The sequence below is a fragment of the Montipora foliosa genome, chromosome 3 (assembly GCF_036669935.1).
Source record: "Montipora foliosa isolate CH-2021 chromosome 3, ASM3666993v2, whole genome shotgun sequence".
NCBI classification, from domain to species: domain Eukaryota; kingdom Metazoa; phylum Cnidaria; class Anthozoa; order Scleractinia; family Acroporidae; genus Montipora; species Montipora foliosa.
In genome coordinates, this window is record NC_090871.1 from 6,986,541 (window position 1) to 6,999,274 (window position 12,734).

Genomic DNA, 12,734 nt, shown 5'->3' on the forward strand with positions numbered 1-12,734 from the left:
GTTCATTGTTATTGAAAAAATTGTTAATGACACTACTGATGATATGGACAAGGTTTTACTTACAAGAGAGGCTTTTTGGTGCGCACAGGTATGCACCCTCCAACCTTACGGCTTGAACAAAAGATCCGAGTTTAATTCCAAAAATAGAATAAGTTTTAATTAATCATTCACTGGAGTAATTGTGCAACCAGTTGGGCTTTTTTTTTCCGGTTACGCGCGTGCAGATCGGCATTCTCACAGGCCCTGTTCAGGGATTCTATTACTTCGTAGGGCCCTGGGCTCTCATCATTTCGCCACCTGATTGCATGATTTACTAAGTCCTGTTGTTTTTTTTTTTTAAATTATTAGTTTCGATGTCTGGTGATTAACGCCTTTTTCGGAATAGAGCTAACTATTTCTTATCTCACGTATTGTCCACTCGATTTATTCCAACCGCACGTATTACATGACATATTATTGTGATTTTTTATAAAATTTTTTTGTAATTTTAAACATTTTACACCTTTTGGTTCATAGTTTTGTATAAATAGCGCAAGTTCAGTTGTACCAGGTATTTTTAGTTTTTAGTTTTTAGCGTGTACTGAAGAAGCCCGAAGGGCGAAACGTTTTACACGAAATTATAATATACCAGACCTGTGAGAAGTTCGCCAGCGACTCATTTTTTCATTCTTCCTATTAACTTATCTGAGTCAAGACGTTTTGTATCCTTTTGGATCCTCCTCGCAAGTGGCATCACCGTTGGATACTCAATCTTTATCATTCTACTTTTATAATTTCTAGTATTGTTACCTAATAATTACAATAACGATAACGAATTAGCATAATAATACAAAGCAGTTCCGCTCGCAAAACAGCCAGCGCTAATCGAGGCGGGCGGCCTAAGGGTACAGCGGTCACTTAAGCATTAACTAAAATTATTACTGTTACAAGATGTAAAAGAAAAATTAATTAACTAGGAAAGTAAATGGAATGTTGCAAGATAGCAATGCATATACTAGGGGTTCCATATTGGAAGTGAAGTGCTGCCCTATGTAGAGAAAGATGGTGGGCGTGAGAGATGAAGATGTATATCTCCTGGTGTTGGAGATGATTGGAAAAATGTAGTAAATTAATATCGTCGAAATACGCAAGTTTGAAGTGGAATCTCTTGTATTTCATATCTGAGCCTTGTTTATTTATCTTGACGTATGCTTACGCGTGAGTTTTTGCGATACCATAGAACTTACTCGAAAGATCTAGAGACTACGGTAGCGTACACGCGAAACTAATACGCATGAAAAAGCCTTACATAACTGAATACACGTTGAAGAAACTTCCAACAACTAGGAATAGTACTCTTAAGGATGCAAAGTCTAGAAACTGAGCGTTAAACAGCTTAAATAAGAAACCTGTTGAAAACTTGCGCAATGTTGCGGGTGCAAAATTTGTTGAAGCGCGCGACGCTTTAAAGTGTCGTCAGGGCGGAAAGAGACCGGGCGGTGAAACGAGCGGGTCCGAGCAAAAAGGTGTGATGCAGTAGACTGGGGTCTACTAAAAAGCCTTTTAAAAATGGCGGCAAGTGTTGAGATCGGCGACTCACTCGAAGAATTGGAAGAATTGTTTTTACAGGACATCACAGACGACTTTTTTTATTTGAACGAGAAAAAAATTCTTCAGATGTTCCAGACACATAGCTGATGTTAATGTAACAAACATTTTCCCTCTGTTCTTGATTGGTTCTCTCCTATAACCTATGGTCTTTAGGTAAATCCAAGTGTTTTGATTGGTAAATCCAAGTGTTTGCTTTCTTGTTCACTTTGCAATACAAGCCATTTCCTTGGAAAAGGTTATAAGTCATGGTTTTTTTTTACATTTTTTTTTATATTCTGGTGAGTATTTTCACGAATCATGCTGTGTGTTGAAGAACCCAAAAGGCACATCAAAATACAAGTAACAACTAGGAATATTAAGCTCTTACTAACCGAGCTGGAGGGCCATACTGGGGAATATTGGTTGAACATTGTGGAACTAAAGATGGAGCGCAGCGAGGTCCATACAAAAATGACCAAGGTGCAATATTCCTCAGTATGGCTTTGGCAAGCTTAGTTAGAAAGTAGTTTATCATATGGTGCTCGGGCCATGGTTGTTTCTTGAATTTGTGGCTTTTCAAAGACAAAAATTACACAGCTTATGACTGCTTCCTACTAAATGGTTGGCATAGCAAAATCCTAACCAAGAAAGAACCAAATTATCACAATGCTTGCATTTACCTCAAAACTACCTTACCGCAGGAGGAAAAGCCGGCAGGGCAAGCAACCCCCAACCCTTAGCTCAAGGTCTAGATCGGCCACTGATTACCACAATATTTTCTGTAGTTGAATGATAATTCAGCTAATTATGTGCCTTACTGTGAGTACAATAGTTGTGCAAAGGCTAATCATGTCTTTAGAAATCAGTCATGTTCAGAGATATTATTGACACAGGATTTGGGGAAAGTGTTTTTATTGTCATTATTGAGAGCTTACTGAACACAGGCTGACCAGGGTGCACCTCAGGCTAAATGACATACCATCGTAGCTTACTACTTAGTATGAAGAGTTGTACAGTGTCAAGAGAAATTGGTAAGCCTATTTATGGTTAGCTCTCACAAGCAGAAATGGTAACATGCTATTTTCAAAACAAAATTGAAAATAGAGCTAAATATTGTTAAACCTATTACCATTAATTATCTGAAAATAAAAGTCCTGCCTTCCACATTATGTACACAGTGTGACATTGCAAATCTTCTAATTTGCATAATCTAAAAAAAAATTAAACTAGAAATATGAGACAAGATATTACAAGGTCGTAAATGCTATTGCCCTCATTTTTTGAATGACCTTTACAAAAGAGTGATAAATGTTTTTTTTTTGGATTATAGGCTCTATAACCCAATCAATAAGACTAGAATTTTGCAGAGTGGTTAAGCATTTGAATCACAAACCTGTGAGCGGAGTCTAAATGCAATGCAAAAACCTCTACTTTGTGTACGAAATACAGATGGCAAAAATAATGGAAACAGGCGACAAGAAACAATATCGCACCAAAATATAATGTCTTGCAAACAGTGGTTAAACAATAATTATGTTACCATTTGTGTCTGGTCCCCCAAGAAGGAGCCATATTGAATTAAAGATGAACTGTCCAAGTTAAATTAAGTTTGGTTATTTAATAGTAATACATCAAGCAGCCGTTAACCTAGCAACCTTTGTAGCTTTCTTAATTGGTGTTGATAGAAGAATCCTCCTTACAATAAGGGTTTCTCTCCACTATCTAAAACATATTCACTAATTAGCAGGTAGTTTGAGGGCAATATTGTGTGTGTGAATGGTGAGTTGAGGAAAAATCATAGATAAAAGTTAGGGTTAGTCAGTAGAATGAGGGGGAGAAATTTACAAAGCAAACTCTCAACCCCAAAATAAGATTAACAAATGAAACAAACTCTGTGTGAAATTAAAAACTTTAATCACAGAAACAGCCAGATAGTACATGTATGAAAAACTGAATCACGTAGGAGGGATTAACAAATATTTGACCATGAAATTATTATTCAGCAGAAGTGGCTGGCTTGGCGGTGATGTCTCCAAAAAGGCTTGTGGTGTATGAGACCACCTAAGCAGAAACAGCCACAAGTCAAAAAGGAACCTTGCCGAGTGCTGGAATATGACACTGACACCTTGAAAACAATATGAAACAGAGAGTTACTGTATTGATTTGTACTAATTGATTGTGTAAAAGGGCTAGATCAGCCACACATAAGCCCTCAGACCCCCCAAAATAGTTGCCTGTGGTCCTTGAGTGTGAAATAGTTATGCTATATTTTTTAAGTTCTCTGTGCGGTGTTGCTAGTCAAGCCTTAAACAATAAATACAGTCATTGTTATTTTTTAAGGGATGTTCCAGGGCTTATGCTTGTAATTATTTTATTTATGTTTCACACAGTGGAACAAAAATGTGATCATATTGATCAGCCACAGGTTAGCTTATTTGTTTGTGTCCAAACTGCACAAAGGCAAAGAAAACAATATGGGGTTTGGGAGAGGATGGGGGGTCTACAAATTGCTTTTCCTCAGGGGAGGATATTCTACAAGGAACTGGAATCATTGCTTTGTCCTCAGTTGGTACAAAATATGAAGGAGTTGTCTGGAATAGTATGGCTTTTTTGCGGGTGTCTGGAAAACCCGAATAGCGAATAGCGAATAGTCGCGAATACCGAACAGCGAATAGTCACGAATAGTACGAATAGTGCGAATAGTGGCGAATAGTCGCGAATAGTGACGAATAGTGACAAATAGTAACAAATAGTGGCAAATAAGGGTGTAGGGGGGGGGGATTGTGACGAAATGACGAAAATTTGGTACCCAGTACTTCCTGGTCAACCGCGCAGCAACGTTGGATGGATTTTCCCGCCAAAAAGCAAAGATGTGTCGGCGAAGGACAGCTTGAGCCCTGAGAAGAAAAGGTAATAAATGCACTGAAATCCTGTTGCTTATTTGGATAATTAATTAACGCAATGGTTATCAGAGTAGCTCGTTTGTCTCTTTAATCACAAACCACTTGCCTCATATTTTGATTTTATTCCTTTTTACAGAACGTGTCTCGCCGGATCGGACAGCACAGATGAGGATGATGAAATTTATGTTCGGGCGCCACTGTGCGAGGAGATGATCATGAGCTTGATGTATTAATGAAAGTGATTTATATTTTTGCATTTTGACGTTTGTTCTTCTTTAGAGTGTTTGTAAAAGCATGCACGAAACTCTCGTTCGACGACAGGTGAGCATATTATTTGCTGTGATTACGAGATTTTTCAGCATAAGGCAGTGACTATTGAAGACTATTCGTCACTATTTGCCACTATTAGTCACTATTCGCCACTATTCGCACTGTTCGTACTTTTCGCTATTCGCTATTCGCGACTATTCGCTATTCGCTATTCGGGTTTTCCAGACACCCCTTTTTTGCATAGTCATACCTAAGGGGGCAAGGACATGGTATTTACAATAACTTATCAGTTTTGCATTGTTTTGCTGTGATCCATTTTAAGTCTGGTCTATATGTTACCTCGAGATCAAACATCGTTTGCCATGTTATGAAGTGTTCTGACGCATCTGTCCTTCTGTGGAATGTTTGTTGAAGCTCTTGTTTCCAGACTTTGAAGTAATTGTGAACTTGGTTTAGGTTGGTAACACGTTGATCTGTTATTGACTGCAGTGGACTGTTATCTTTGAAGACATTCAAAAGCATTTTATATTTCCATAAATTCTTGTGTCTTTTCATTGGTGTTGTTTTCATGCAAAGCCATGTATTTGCAAACTTTTTCGGACAGAGTATTAACAGCAAGCTTTACTCGTATTTTATTTAATTATCAAGATGAACTTACAAGCTCCTTGATTAAACCGTATTTGTTGTTTGTTGATTTTCCCAAGCGGGGCGAAATCTTGAAAATAGTTTTTTATTTTCGGTAAAATTGACTGCGGCGAGCGATTCGTCGCGAGCGATTTTAAGTGAGCAAGTTTGAAGTTCTCAAACGCTGCTATATCCAAATATATCCAGCTGGTTTTTTACTATGTTTTGTAAAAGCTATCGATCTTAAACATATGTAAAATTTAGAGTGGAGTAATGTGGAGTACTCCTAAAAGAAGCAATGGAACACGGCTTGGTCACGATAAGCGGGACATACCTGCATCTGACAGTCTTACTTCACTCAAATTTAAGCAGCTTCCGGCGAAAATACTTGAGTTATATTCCAACAGACAAAATAGTATTGAGTTTTGGGTCAAAAATATCAAGAAGGCCTTTAAATAATACAGAACTGGTGGTCCAAAAATAAAGAAAGAAAACCTGATTTCCGGTTCGTCGAGAGGATATTTTTGGCAGCCATTAATTGCACTGGAAGCGCGGAGGAGCGCTCGTGCCAGTCCTTTTCCGCATCACACCTTGGACTAAGAGCGGACTGCCCGTTTCACCGCCCTATGTATAAGCGCCCTGGTGTCGTACATCACGCGCGCACAATTTAAGGTAATTCCTTAGTATTGTATTGCGCATCCCTACTGCCCACGATTTTCGCGTCATTAGCGCGCGCTCGTGAGCACGTGCGTATACAAAACGTAAGAGATTTCGCTCAAACTAAACCCGATAGCGAAATAAATGCTCCTTTTCTTTCAAACGAGCACGGTGACCCCCGATTTTTTTTTTAGGTCTTTGCTGAGAACAGTCTAATAAAGAACATATTTGAAGAAGAAAAAAAGTTTGATAGCAGAACATGAATTGTTTTTGGAAAACAGTTGCGTACTGTGTGCATTTTACCCAAGGCGTGGACTTCAAGCTAACCACGGAACTGTCCCAAAAAGTGCACTATTCCCACAACCAGAGAATCAAAGACGGCGTAAATTAAGCAATACTGCTTATGTAAATAAAAGAAGTTTTATTTTCACAATATAATTTTGTGTCTCTGAAGTAACCAAGACTTAATTCTGTATGAAGGTGATTCGAATTTTTAACGCGAAAACAGTAAAACACCCCATTTTAAGAGCCTGCTGACGCGTAAACAAGCAAGGTGACCCCATTTTTTTATTGCATTTTTTTAATGTTCATATCATGAATGTTAATTATGCCAAGTTTCCAAAAAAGTGTGATAGTAGAACAATTTCAAGAGAATTACCTTAACTGCTGTCGCTATAGCCAACTGGTTTGTTTCCGGCCAGTTGGGAGTTGTTGTTGTACAGTTCTGTTCTGTCGTTTCGTTCATTGTCTTTCATTAGCCCTGGAAAGCACCTATGGGAGTTTTCAATTTAGTATGTGTTTTTTTATATTAATGTACTTGTAGTTTCGTGATTATGCTTATCATTAGCTTGATAAAGAGATCAGTTATGTCAGTTAGAAGGTGTGTGTTTTGAAGAAACACCTTAGACTACAGACACGACTTGTGTAACGTAAAGCATATTCAAAGAAAGAATTTTGGAAGAGATAAAGAACGGGGCTGCGTGAAATCTTGGTTCACAGAAACACATCAAACGAAGAGCACGTTTTTGTAGCAAGAGAATTTTGTTTAAATGAGGATGAGGATTATGAGGATCAGAATTACTTTTAGCTTATCTGTCATACAATTCCAGACTTTTCCCTTACAATATCTGTAATATTCCAGAAATTTCTTTGATGTGACTCAGCAGTTTCCACAAATAGTAAACCTTGTAAGACAGTATAAATACCAACAGAATATTTTAGATGCTTAGAGTAAAGTATAAAAGCAATTTGTAAGTAATAGAAAAAACTCTTTTGCCCGAGGGCTTAAACCTCGCGGCTGGCTGTGAATAAACCTATCGTGCTGTGGATGCGATACTGGGAGGAAGCTATAATCAACTGCGATAACTATGGTGGAGATATAACTTTGACTTTGCTATATGCGGAGAGAAGAAAGAGACGATAGCTCAAAAGGGACGAAGACAAAGAGTTCAGAGTTCATAAAGAAGCCTTCCGTAAACGTTTGCCACGTTGTACACAGAAAATCCAGTGAGTGGAAGGAATCCAGCGAATCAAGGAAGTCAAGAATTATTAAACACAGATTGTTTAGAGTTCAGTCTGAGTTCACTTCAGTATAACGTAACCTGTGAACGGTCAAGTAGATATGAAGAAAACCAATTATTAATTGTTCACCTTATAACCATATGTCTGAAGTGGAATTGAATGACCCACGGTTTCAAAGGCTTTCCTTAGATCTGTAGACTCCGCAGGTAAAAAGTTTTAGGTCCATATTATTCTTTATCATATACGTACCGAGATTTACACTCGAAAAAGGATCGAGATAAAAATAGTCTCTTTGCTCTAGAGAAGCCAGCTGATTGATCATACGATTTTCTTCACTAGTGAAAAACGACTTATCGACGCTTTGATTGGCTATATCGTTATTTTCACTAGTGAAGAATTGTCGTATCAGCCTTTTGATTGGCTAATATGATGTTGAACTTTGGCGCGGGTGGCCTGTGCACAGACAGCGGCAGTAAAATTTGTAAACATGGCGGCCGACTGGTGTATGGTTTTCAAAGTTTTCGATCTTTTATTGCTTAGTTTTCTCCACAAAAATACTTCAGAAGATCTTAAAAAGTTTTAAAAGTGCTCAAGCGAGTTATGGAAGGTAAAGATTTCTTTTATTTCAAAAATATTTTGCTATTTGTTTTGGACTTCTGTTCACGATCGGTGCTTTGATAACCTCTCGATTAACACTTTACTTCGTTAACTTTATGATCTCTGTACTTATATAATAAACAAATTACTTCATGATTGGCTCGTTTGTACGATTTTTATTACTCAATCGTTGTGAAGGATCGTTAAACTCACTCGTTTGCTTCGCTCACTCGTTCGTTTACGCGATCCTTCACAACTCGTGAATAAAAATCGTACGCACTCACCAACCATGAAGTAATCTATATTTATGGTATTGATGATGTCAAGGATAGCATGTTGAGTAGAATACTTTTCACGAAAACCGTATTGAGATTTAAAAACGATGTCATTTCTGTCAAGAAAGCCCTTCAGTCGATGATACATAGTTTTTTCAAATACCCGGTTGAAAATGGAGAGTAGGGATATTGGCCGGTAGTTTCCAGGGTCCGTTTCATCATCGCTCTTATAGACATCATCGGAATGTCTTTCGCTCGCTTTAGTTTCGCTGGGAATACGAAAGTTTCAATCAAGTTAACAAACATGGCTGTACGTGTTTGCTGTTACCTTCGAGAGATTTAACCATCTGCATGGATATCGAGAGAAATCCTGGACCACTCAATTCCACGCTGAATGCCCATCTTTCCGCTGTGAGTCTAGGCTCTATGCCTGCTCGACACGCCTCTTCCACAACCTCAATTGGTCTGGTAAACGTGTTCGCTCGCAAGGTTTACACCCGGGAAGAGCTATTTTCTATTCGCGCTCAGAACCATAGATTGTCTAACAATTTTCTCTACTACCGCCTGAAATCACTGGGGATTTTTAAATATCGTGGCAGACGCTCTGGTTTTTCTTCAAAGCTTTGTTTACGGACAAATAACCAAGCTATCCCTACTATTTATTCACGACGATGTTGGGAAGATGCGAGTGCTTCAAATAATATTCAACAAACATTGGCCAGGAAGCCTAGTCTTAATCTGATCACTATTCAAAGTCAAACTACGGTTTCTAAAACATCTACTGCAAAACCAGCGGCATCCCCGCAGTTTGTTCCTTCGCTTTTCCTTTCGAATGTCATGTCCTTGGCTCCAAATGAACAGTGTTGTTATTAATGCAAATGTCGATGTAGTTTGCATAACTGAAACCTGGCTTCAAAGTCATATTCCCGACTCTGTAGTGGCAATAAATGGTTTCAACCTCATTAGAAGGGACAGGAAAGAAGCAATACACGGCGGGGTGTGTATGTATATAAAAGCGTCGATCCCTTATACTATTCTGGGGGATCTCGAGGACGAAAATGGTTCTTTTGAGGTTTTGTGGATTAAATTGCGCCCGACTCGTCTCCCAAGGGGCATCTCAAGCATTATTGCTGGAGTTGTTTACCATCCACCACAAGCAATAAATTCTATGATGTTGGACTATTTGACTAAATGTTTAATGGACTTGGGAGTCTAAATACCCAAATTGCGGTCTTTTGGTACTCGGCGACTTCAACCATCTGAACGACGCAAGGCTCAAATCAAACTTCAACCTGAAGCAGATTGTACATTTCCCTACTCGTGGGCAAAACACTCTCGATAAAATTCTCACCAACCTTCAGGATTACTACGACACTCCGGTTGAACGTCCCGCTTTTGGTCTTTCAGATCATAGCTCAGTTGAAGTACAGCCAAAGCAAAGGGCTAAGACATCGCAATCAATGCATACTGTTATTTCAAGGGACCTACGACCTAGTAACCGTCTTGCAATGCGAACGTATCTCAATGAAGTCGATGTTACTGCGGTGATCAGAGCTATGACAACTTGCGAAGAAAAGGTGTCGATGTTACAAAAGATCATAAAAACTGGCCTTGATTTCGTTTTGCCGATGAAGCCTAAAATTGTTCATCGAACGGAACCACCTTGGATAAATTCCACTCTTAAGAACTTGATTCGAAAGCGACAAAAGGCCCTAGGCCGAGGAGACCGAGCGGAGTTTAACCGCCTGAGAAACCTTGTTAACCGAGAACGCAAAAGATGCCGCGCGAAGTACTACGAATGTAAAGTGCAACACCTAAAGGGGTGTTCCCCAGCTAAGTGGTGGGGCGAAATCAAGAGACTCAGTGGAATGGAAGGGCCCTCTGGGTCACGTGATAATATTTTAAAGTCCGTTCATCACTTAGAAGGTGCTCGTGGTCTATCAGCAGATGATCTTGCAAACCACATTAACACAACTTTCCTAGCCCCAATGGAGGTCTTTGTACCGCTTACCCACAATCCATTTAGAGGGGACGCCTTTGTGTCTTCGAGCAGAACTATGAATGATGATTTTCCACCGCTATCAGAGTTTTCTATCTTTAGAAAGTTATGCTCTATTAATCCAGCCAAGGCACAAGGACCGGACGGTATTCCCGGATGGCTTCTAAAGGAGAATGCAGATCTTTTGGCGCCACCCATCATGGATATCATGAATTCTTCCTTTCGCGAAGGCCGGGTGCCTTTATCTTGGAAAGAGGCAGATATTGTCCCTGTCCCCAAACAAAGACCTATCCAAGACGTCAACAAGCACCTCCGCCCTATCTCCCTCACGCCTATTCTTTCAAAGTTTGCAGAAGATTATGTTGTTCATGACTTTGTGATGCCCGCCGTGCTTAAAAAAATCGACAAAAGGCAATATGGGACAATACCTAAATCATGCACTACGCACGCCCTTGTCAGCATGATCCATAACTGGCACGTCAGCTCTGATGGGAACTCGGCCGCGATTAGAGCGGTTTTATTTGATTTCCGTAAGGCGTTCGATCTTATTGACCATAATATCTTAGTGCGTAAACTTTCAGATTACGATATTCCGAACCCCATATTATGCTGAATTGTTGACTTTTTATCGGATAGGAGACAGAGAGTTAAACTTACCCAAGACTGCTTCTCCGAATGGCGTTACATTCCGGCCGGTGTTCCACAGGGGACAAAGCTTGGGCCGTGGTTATTCTTAATAATGATTAATGATTTGAAAGCAGGAGAGGCAGAGATGTGGAAATATGTGGATGATACCACAATCTCTGAGGTAATAACTAAAGGGCAAAAGAGCTGTATTCAGCAAATGGTAGACGATCTTGCTATTCAAGCAAGGAATGACGGTTTTCAGTTAAACGAAAGAAAATGCAAAGAGCTTAGGATTAGCTTTGCAAAAAACGAACCAGAGTTTGACCCTATTTGGGTGAACCGTCAGACCCTAGAGACTGTGAACAGTGTGAAATTATTAGGACTCAATATAAGCAGTGATTTAAAATGGAATGTCCATGTGTCAGAACTAGTTAGGAAAGTTTCAACAAGATTATATTTTCTTAGACAGCTTAAGAAATCGCATGTAGCCACAAGAGAGCTTCTTCTGTTTTACATTACATGCATTCGCTCTATTCTGGAGTACGGCAGCCCAGTTTTTCATCGCGCTCTACCAAGTTATCTAAGCGAAGACCTAGAAAGACTTCAAAAACGCGCTATGAAGATTATTTACCCCGAACTATCGTATGCTAAGGCTCTAGAGCTGTCTGGACTTCCAACACTGTATGATAGAAGAGAGTCAATTGCAGCAAAGTTGTTCGATGAAATATGTGCAAATCAATCTCACAGTCTTCACAAACTACTTCCAAGTAGATACCAACCAAGCTACTATCTGAGAGAAAAAAGAACATTTATTCGTTCGAGATGTAAAACTGAAAGATGCAAGAATAGTTTTCTTTTAAGTTTTGTTCATAGTAGCTGAGAACTAGATATAAATGTGTTTCTTATTGTATATAGGAATTTGACGCATGCTTTTAATGTGTGATTCTTTAACAATTTTATGTAGTATAAGTCCTATAATTAGTTTGTAGTTAAGCGCAGTTGTAAATTTTGTATTTGTAAGCCTTACCGCAATTCAGCTTTTGGCTGCAAGTTTTTAAGGTGAATAAACTATCTATCTATCTATCTATCTAATCGACATATTTGCTATATCAGCTAAGGGACTAGATACGATGTGCTTCAGTAGAACCGGATGATATGCAAAGTGGACAAGAGAAAAAGCCATAAGCTTTATCGGTTTGGGGATGCATAAAATCTCGTTTACTATGTCTGCTGGGAAAACCGGATCATAAAAAAAGGAATTTGGGTTTGTTGGTGGCAAGTATTTGGTAACACAATGCGAAGACTGTGGAACATGAGGGTCTTGGCTACCCCCGATCGAGGAAAAATATTTGTTCAAGACTGATTAGAAATCTAGATGGGATCAGTTGTCAGGCTGTTATCACTGAGGCGTTTCAGAGAAGAAATAACTTTTGATTGCTTTTTCTTGCAGTTGATTAGGTTATTAATTCCGTTCCAGGTGTTTTTCATGTTATTCACGTTCTTAGAAAAGAAATTATGATGATAATTCTTCTTACTTTGTCTATGAGTAAGAGCTGTGATTTTATTTCAGTAAAATTTGTATTTGGCAAAACCCTCCGTGTGAAAATGGGTAAGTCTGATAGCTGCTCTGAGAGTTCACAGTTAAGCCTGCTTTCGGAGAAACAAGAGAAGTCGCGGTACTTTTGTTTAGTC

General features: G+C 39.1%; 1 protein-coding gene across 3 annotated transcripts; it reads right to left on the reverse strand.

Annotated features, from left to right (window-relative positions):
* Nucleotides 1-3,484: 3,484 nt before the first annotated feature.
* LOC137994442 (uncharacterized) lies at nt 3,485-5,968 on the reverse strand. Of its 3 annotated transcripts, XM_068840016.1 has the most exons (4): nt 5,862-5,968; nt 5,082-5,242; nt 4,379-4,466; nt 3,485-3,694 (listed from the first exon to the last, which is right to left on the reverse strand). In XM_068840016.1, exons 1-4 carry the CDS (start codon nt 5,899-5,901, stop codon nt 3,525-3,527), a joined length of 459 nt encoding a protein of 152 aa, XP_068696117.1. In that variant the 5' UTR covers nt 5,902-5,968; the 3' UTR covers nt 3,485-3,524. The 3 variants fall into 3 exon arrangements, 1 of the variants encoding a protein (XP_068696117.1); XR_011122131.1 differs by lacking the exon at nt 4,379-4,466 and having other exon boundaries at nt 5,701-5,942; XR_011122132.1 differs by lacking the exon at nt 3,485-3,694 and having other exon boundaries at nt 4,196-4,466; nt 5,701-5,942.
* Between the last annotated feature and the right edge of the window lie 6,766 nt (nt 5,969-12,734).

What these genes read in the sequence shown, in the direction of transcription:
- LOC137994442 (XM_068840016.1), bottom strand. Translation starts at nt 5,901, where the DNA reads ATGGCTGCCAAAAATATCCTCTCGACGAACCGGAAATCAG. An exon ending in CTCGACGAACCGGAAATCAG is followed by an intron (nt 5,243 to 5,861) that starts GTTTTCTTTCTT and finishes ATGTCTTCAAAG; the next exon opens with ATAACAGTCCACTGCAGTCA. An exon ending in GGTTGACCAGGAAGTACTGG is followed by an intron (nt 3,695 to 4,378) that starts GTACCAAATTTT and finishes ATTGTTTTCAAG; the next exon opens with GTGTCAGTGTCATATTCCAG.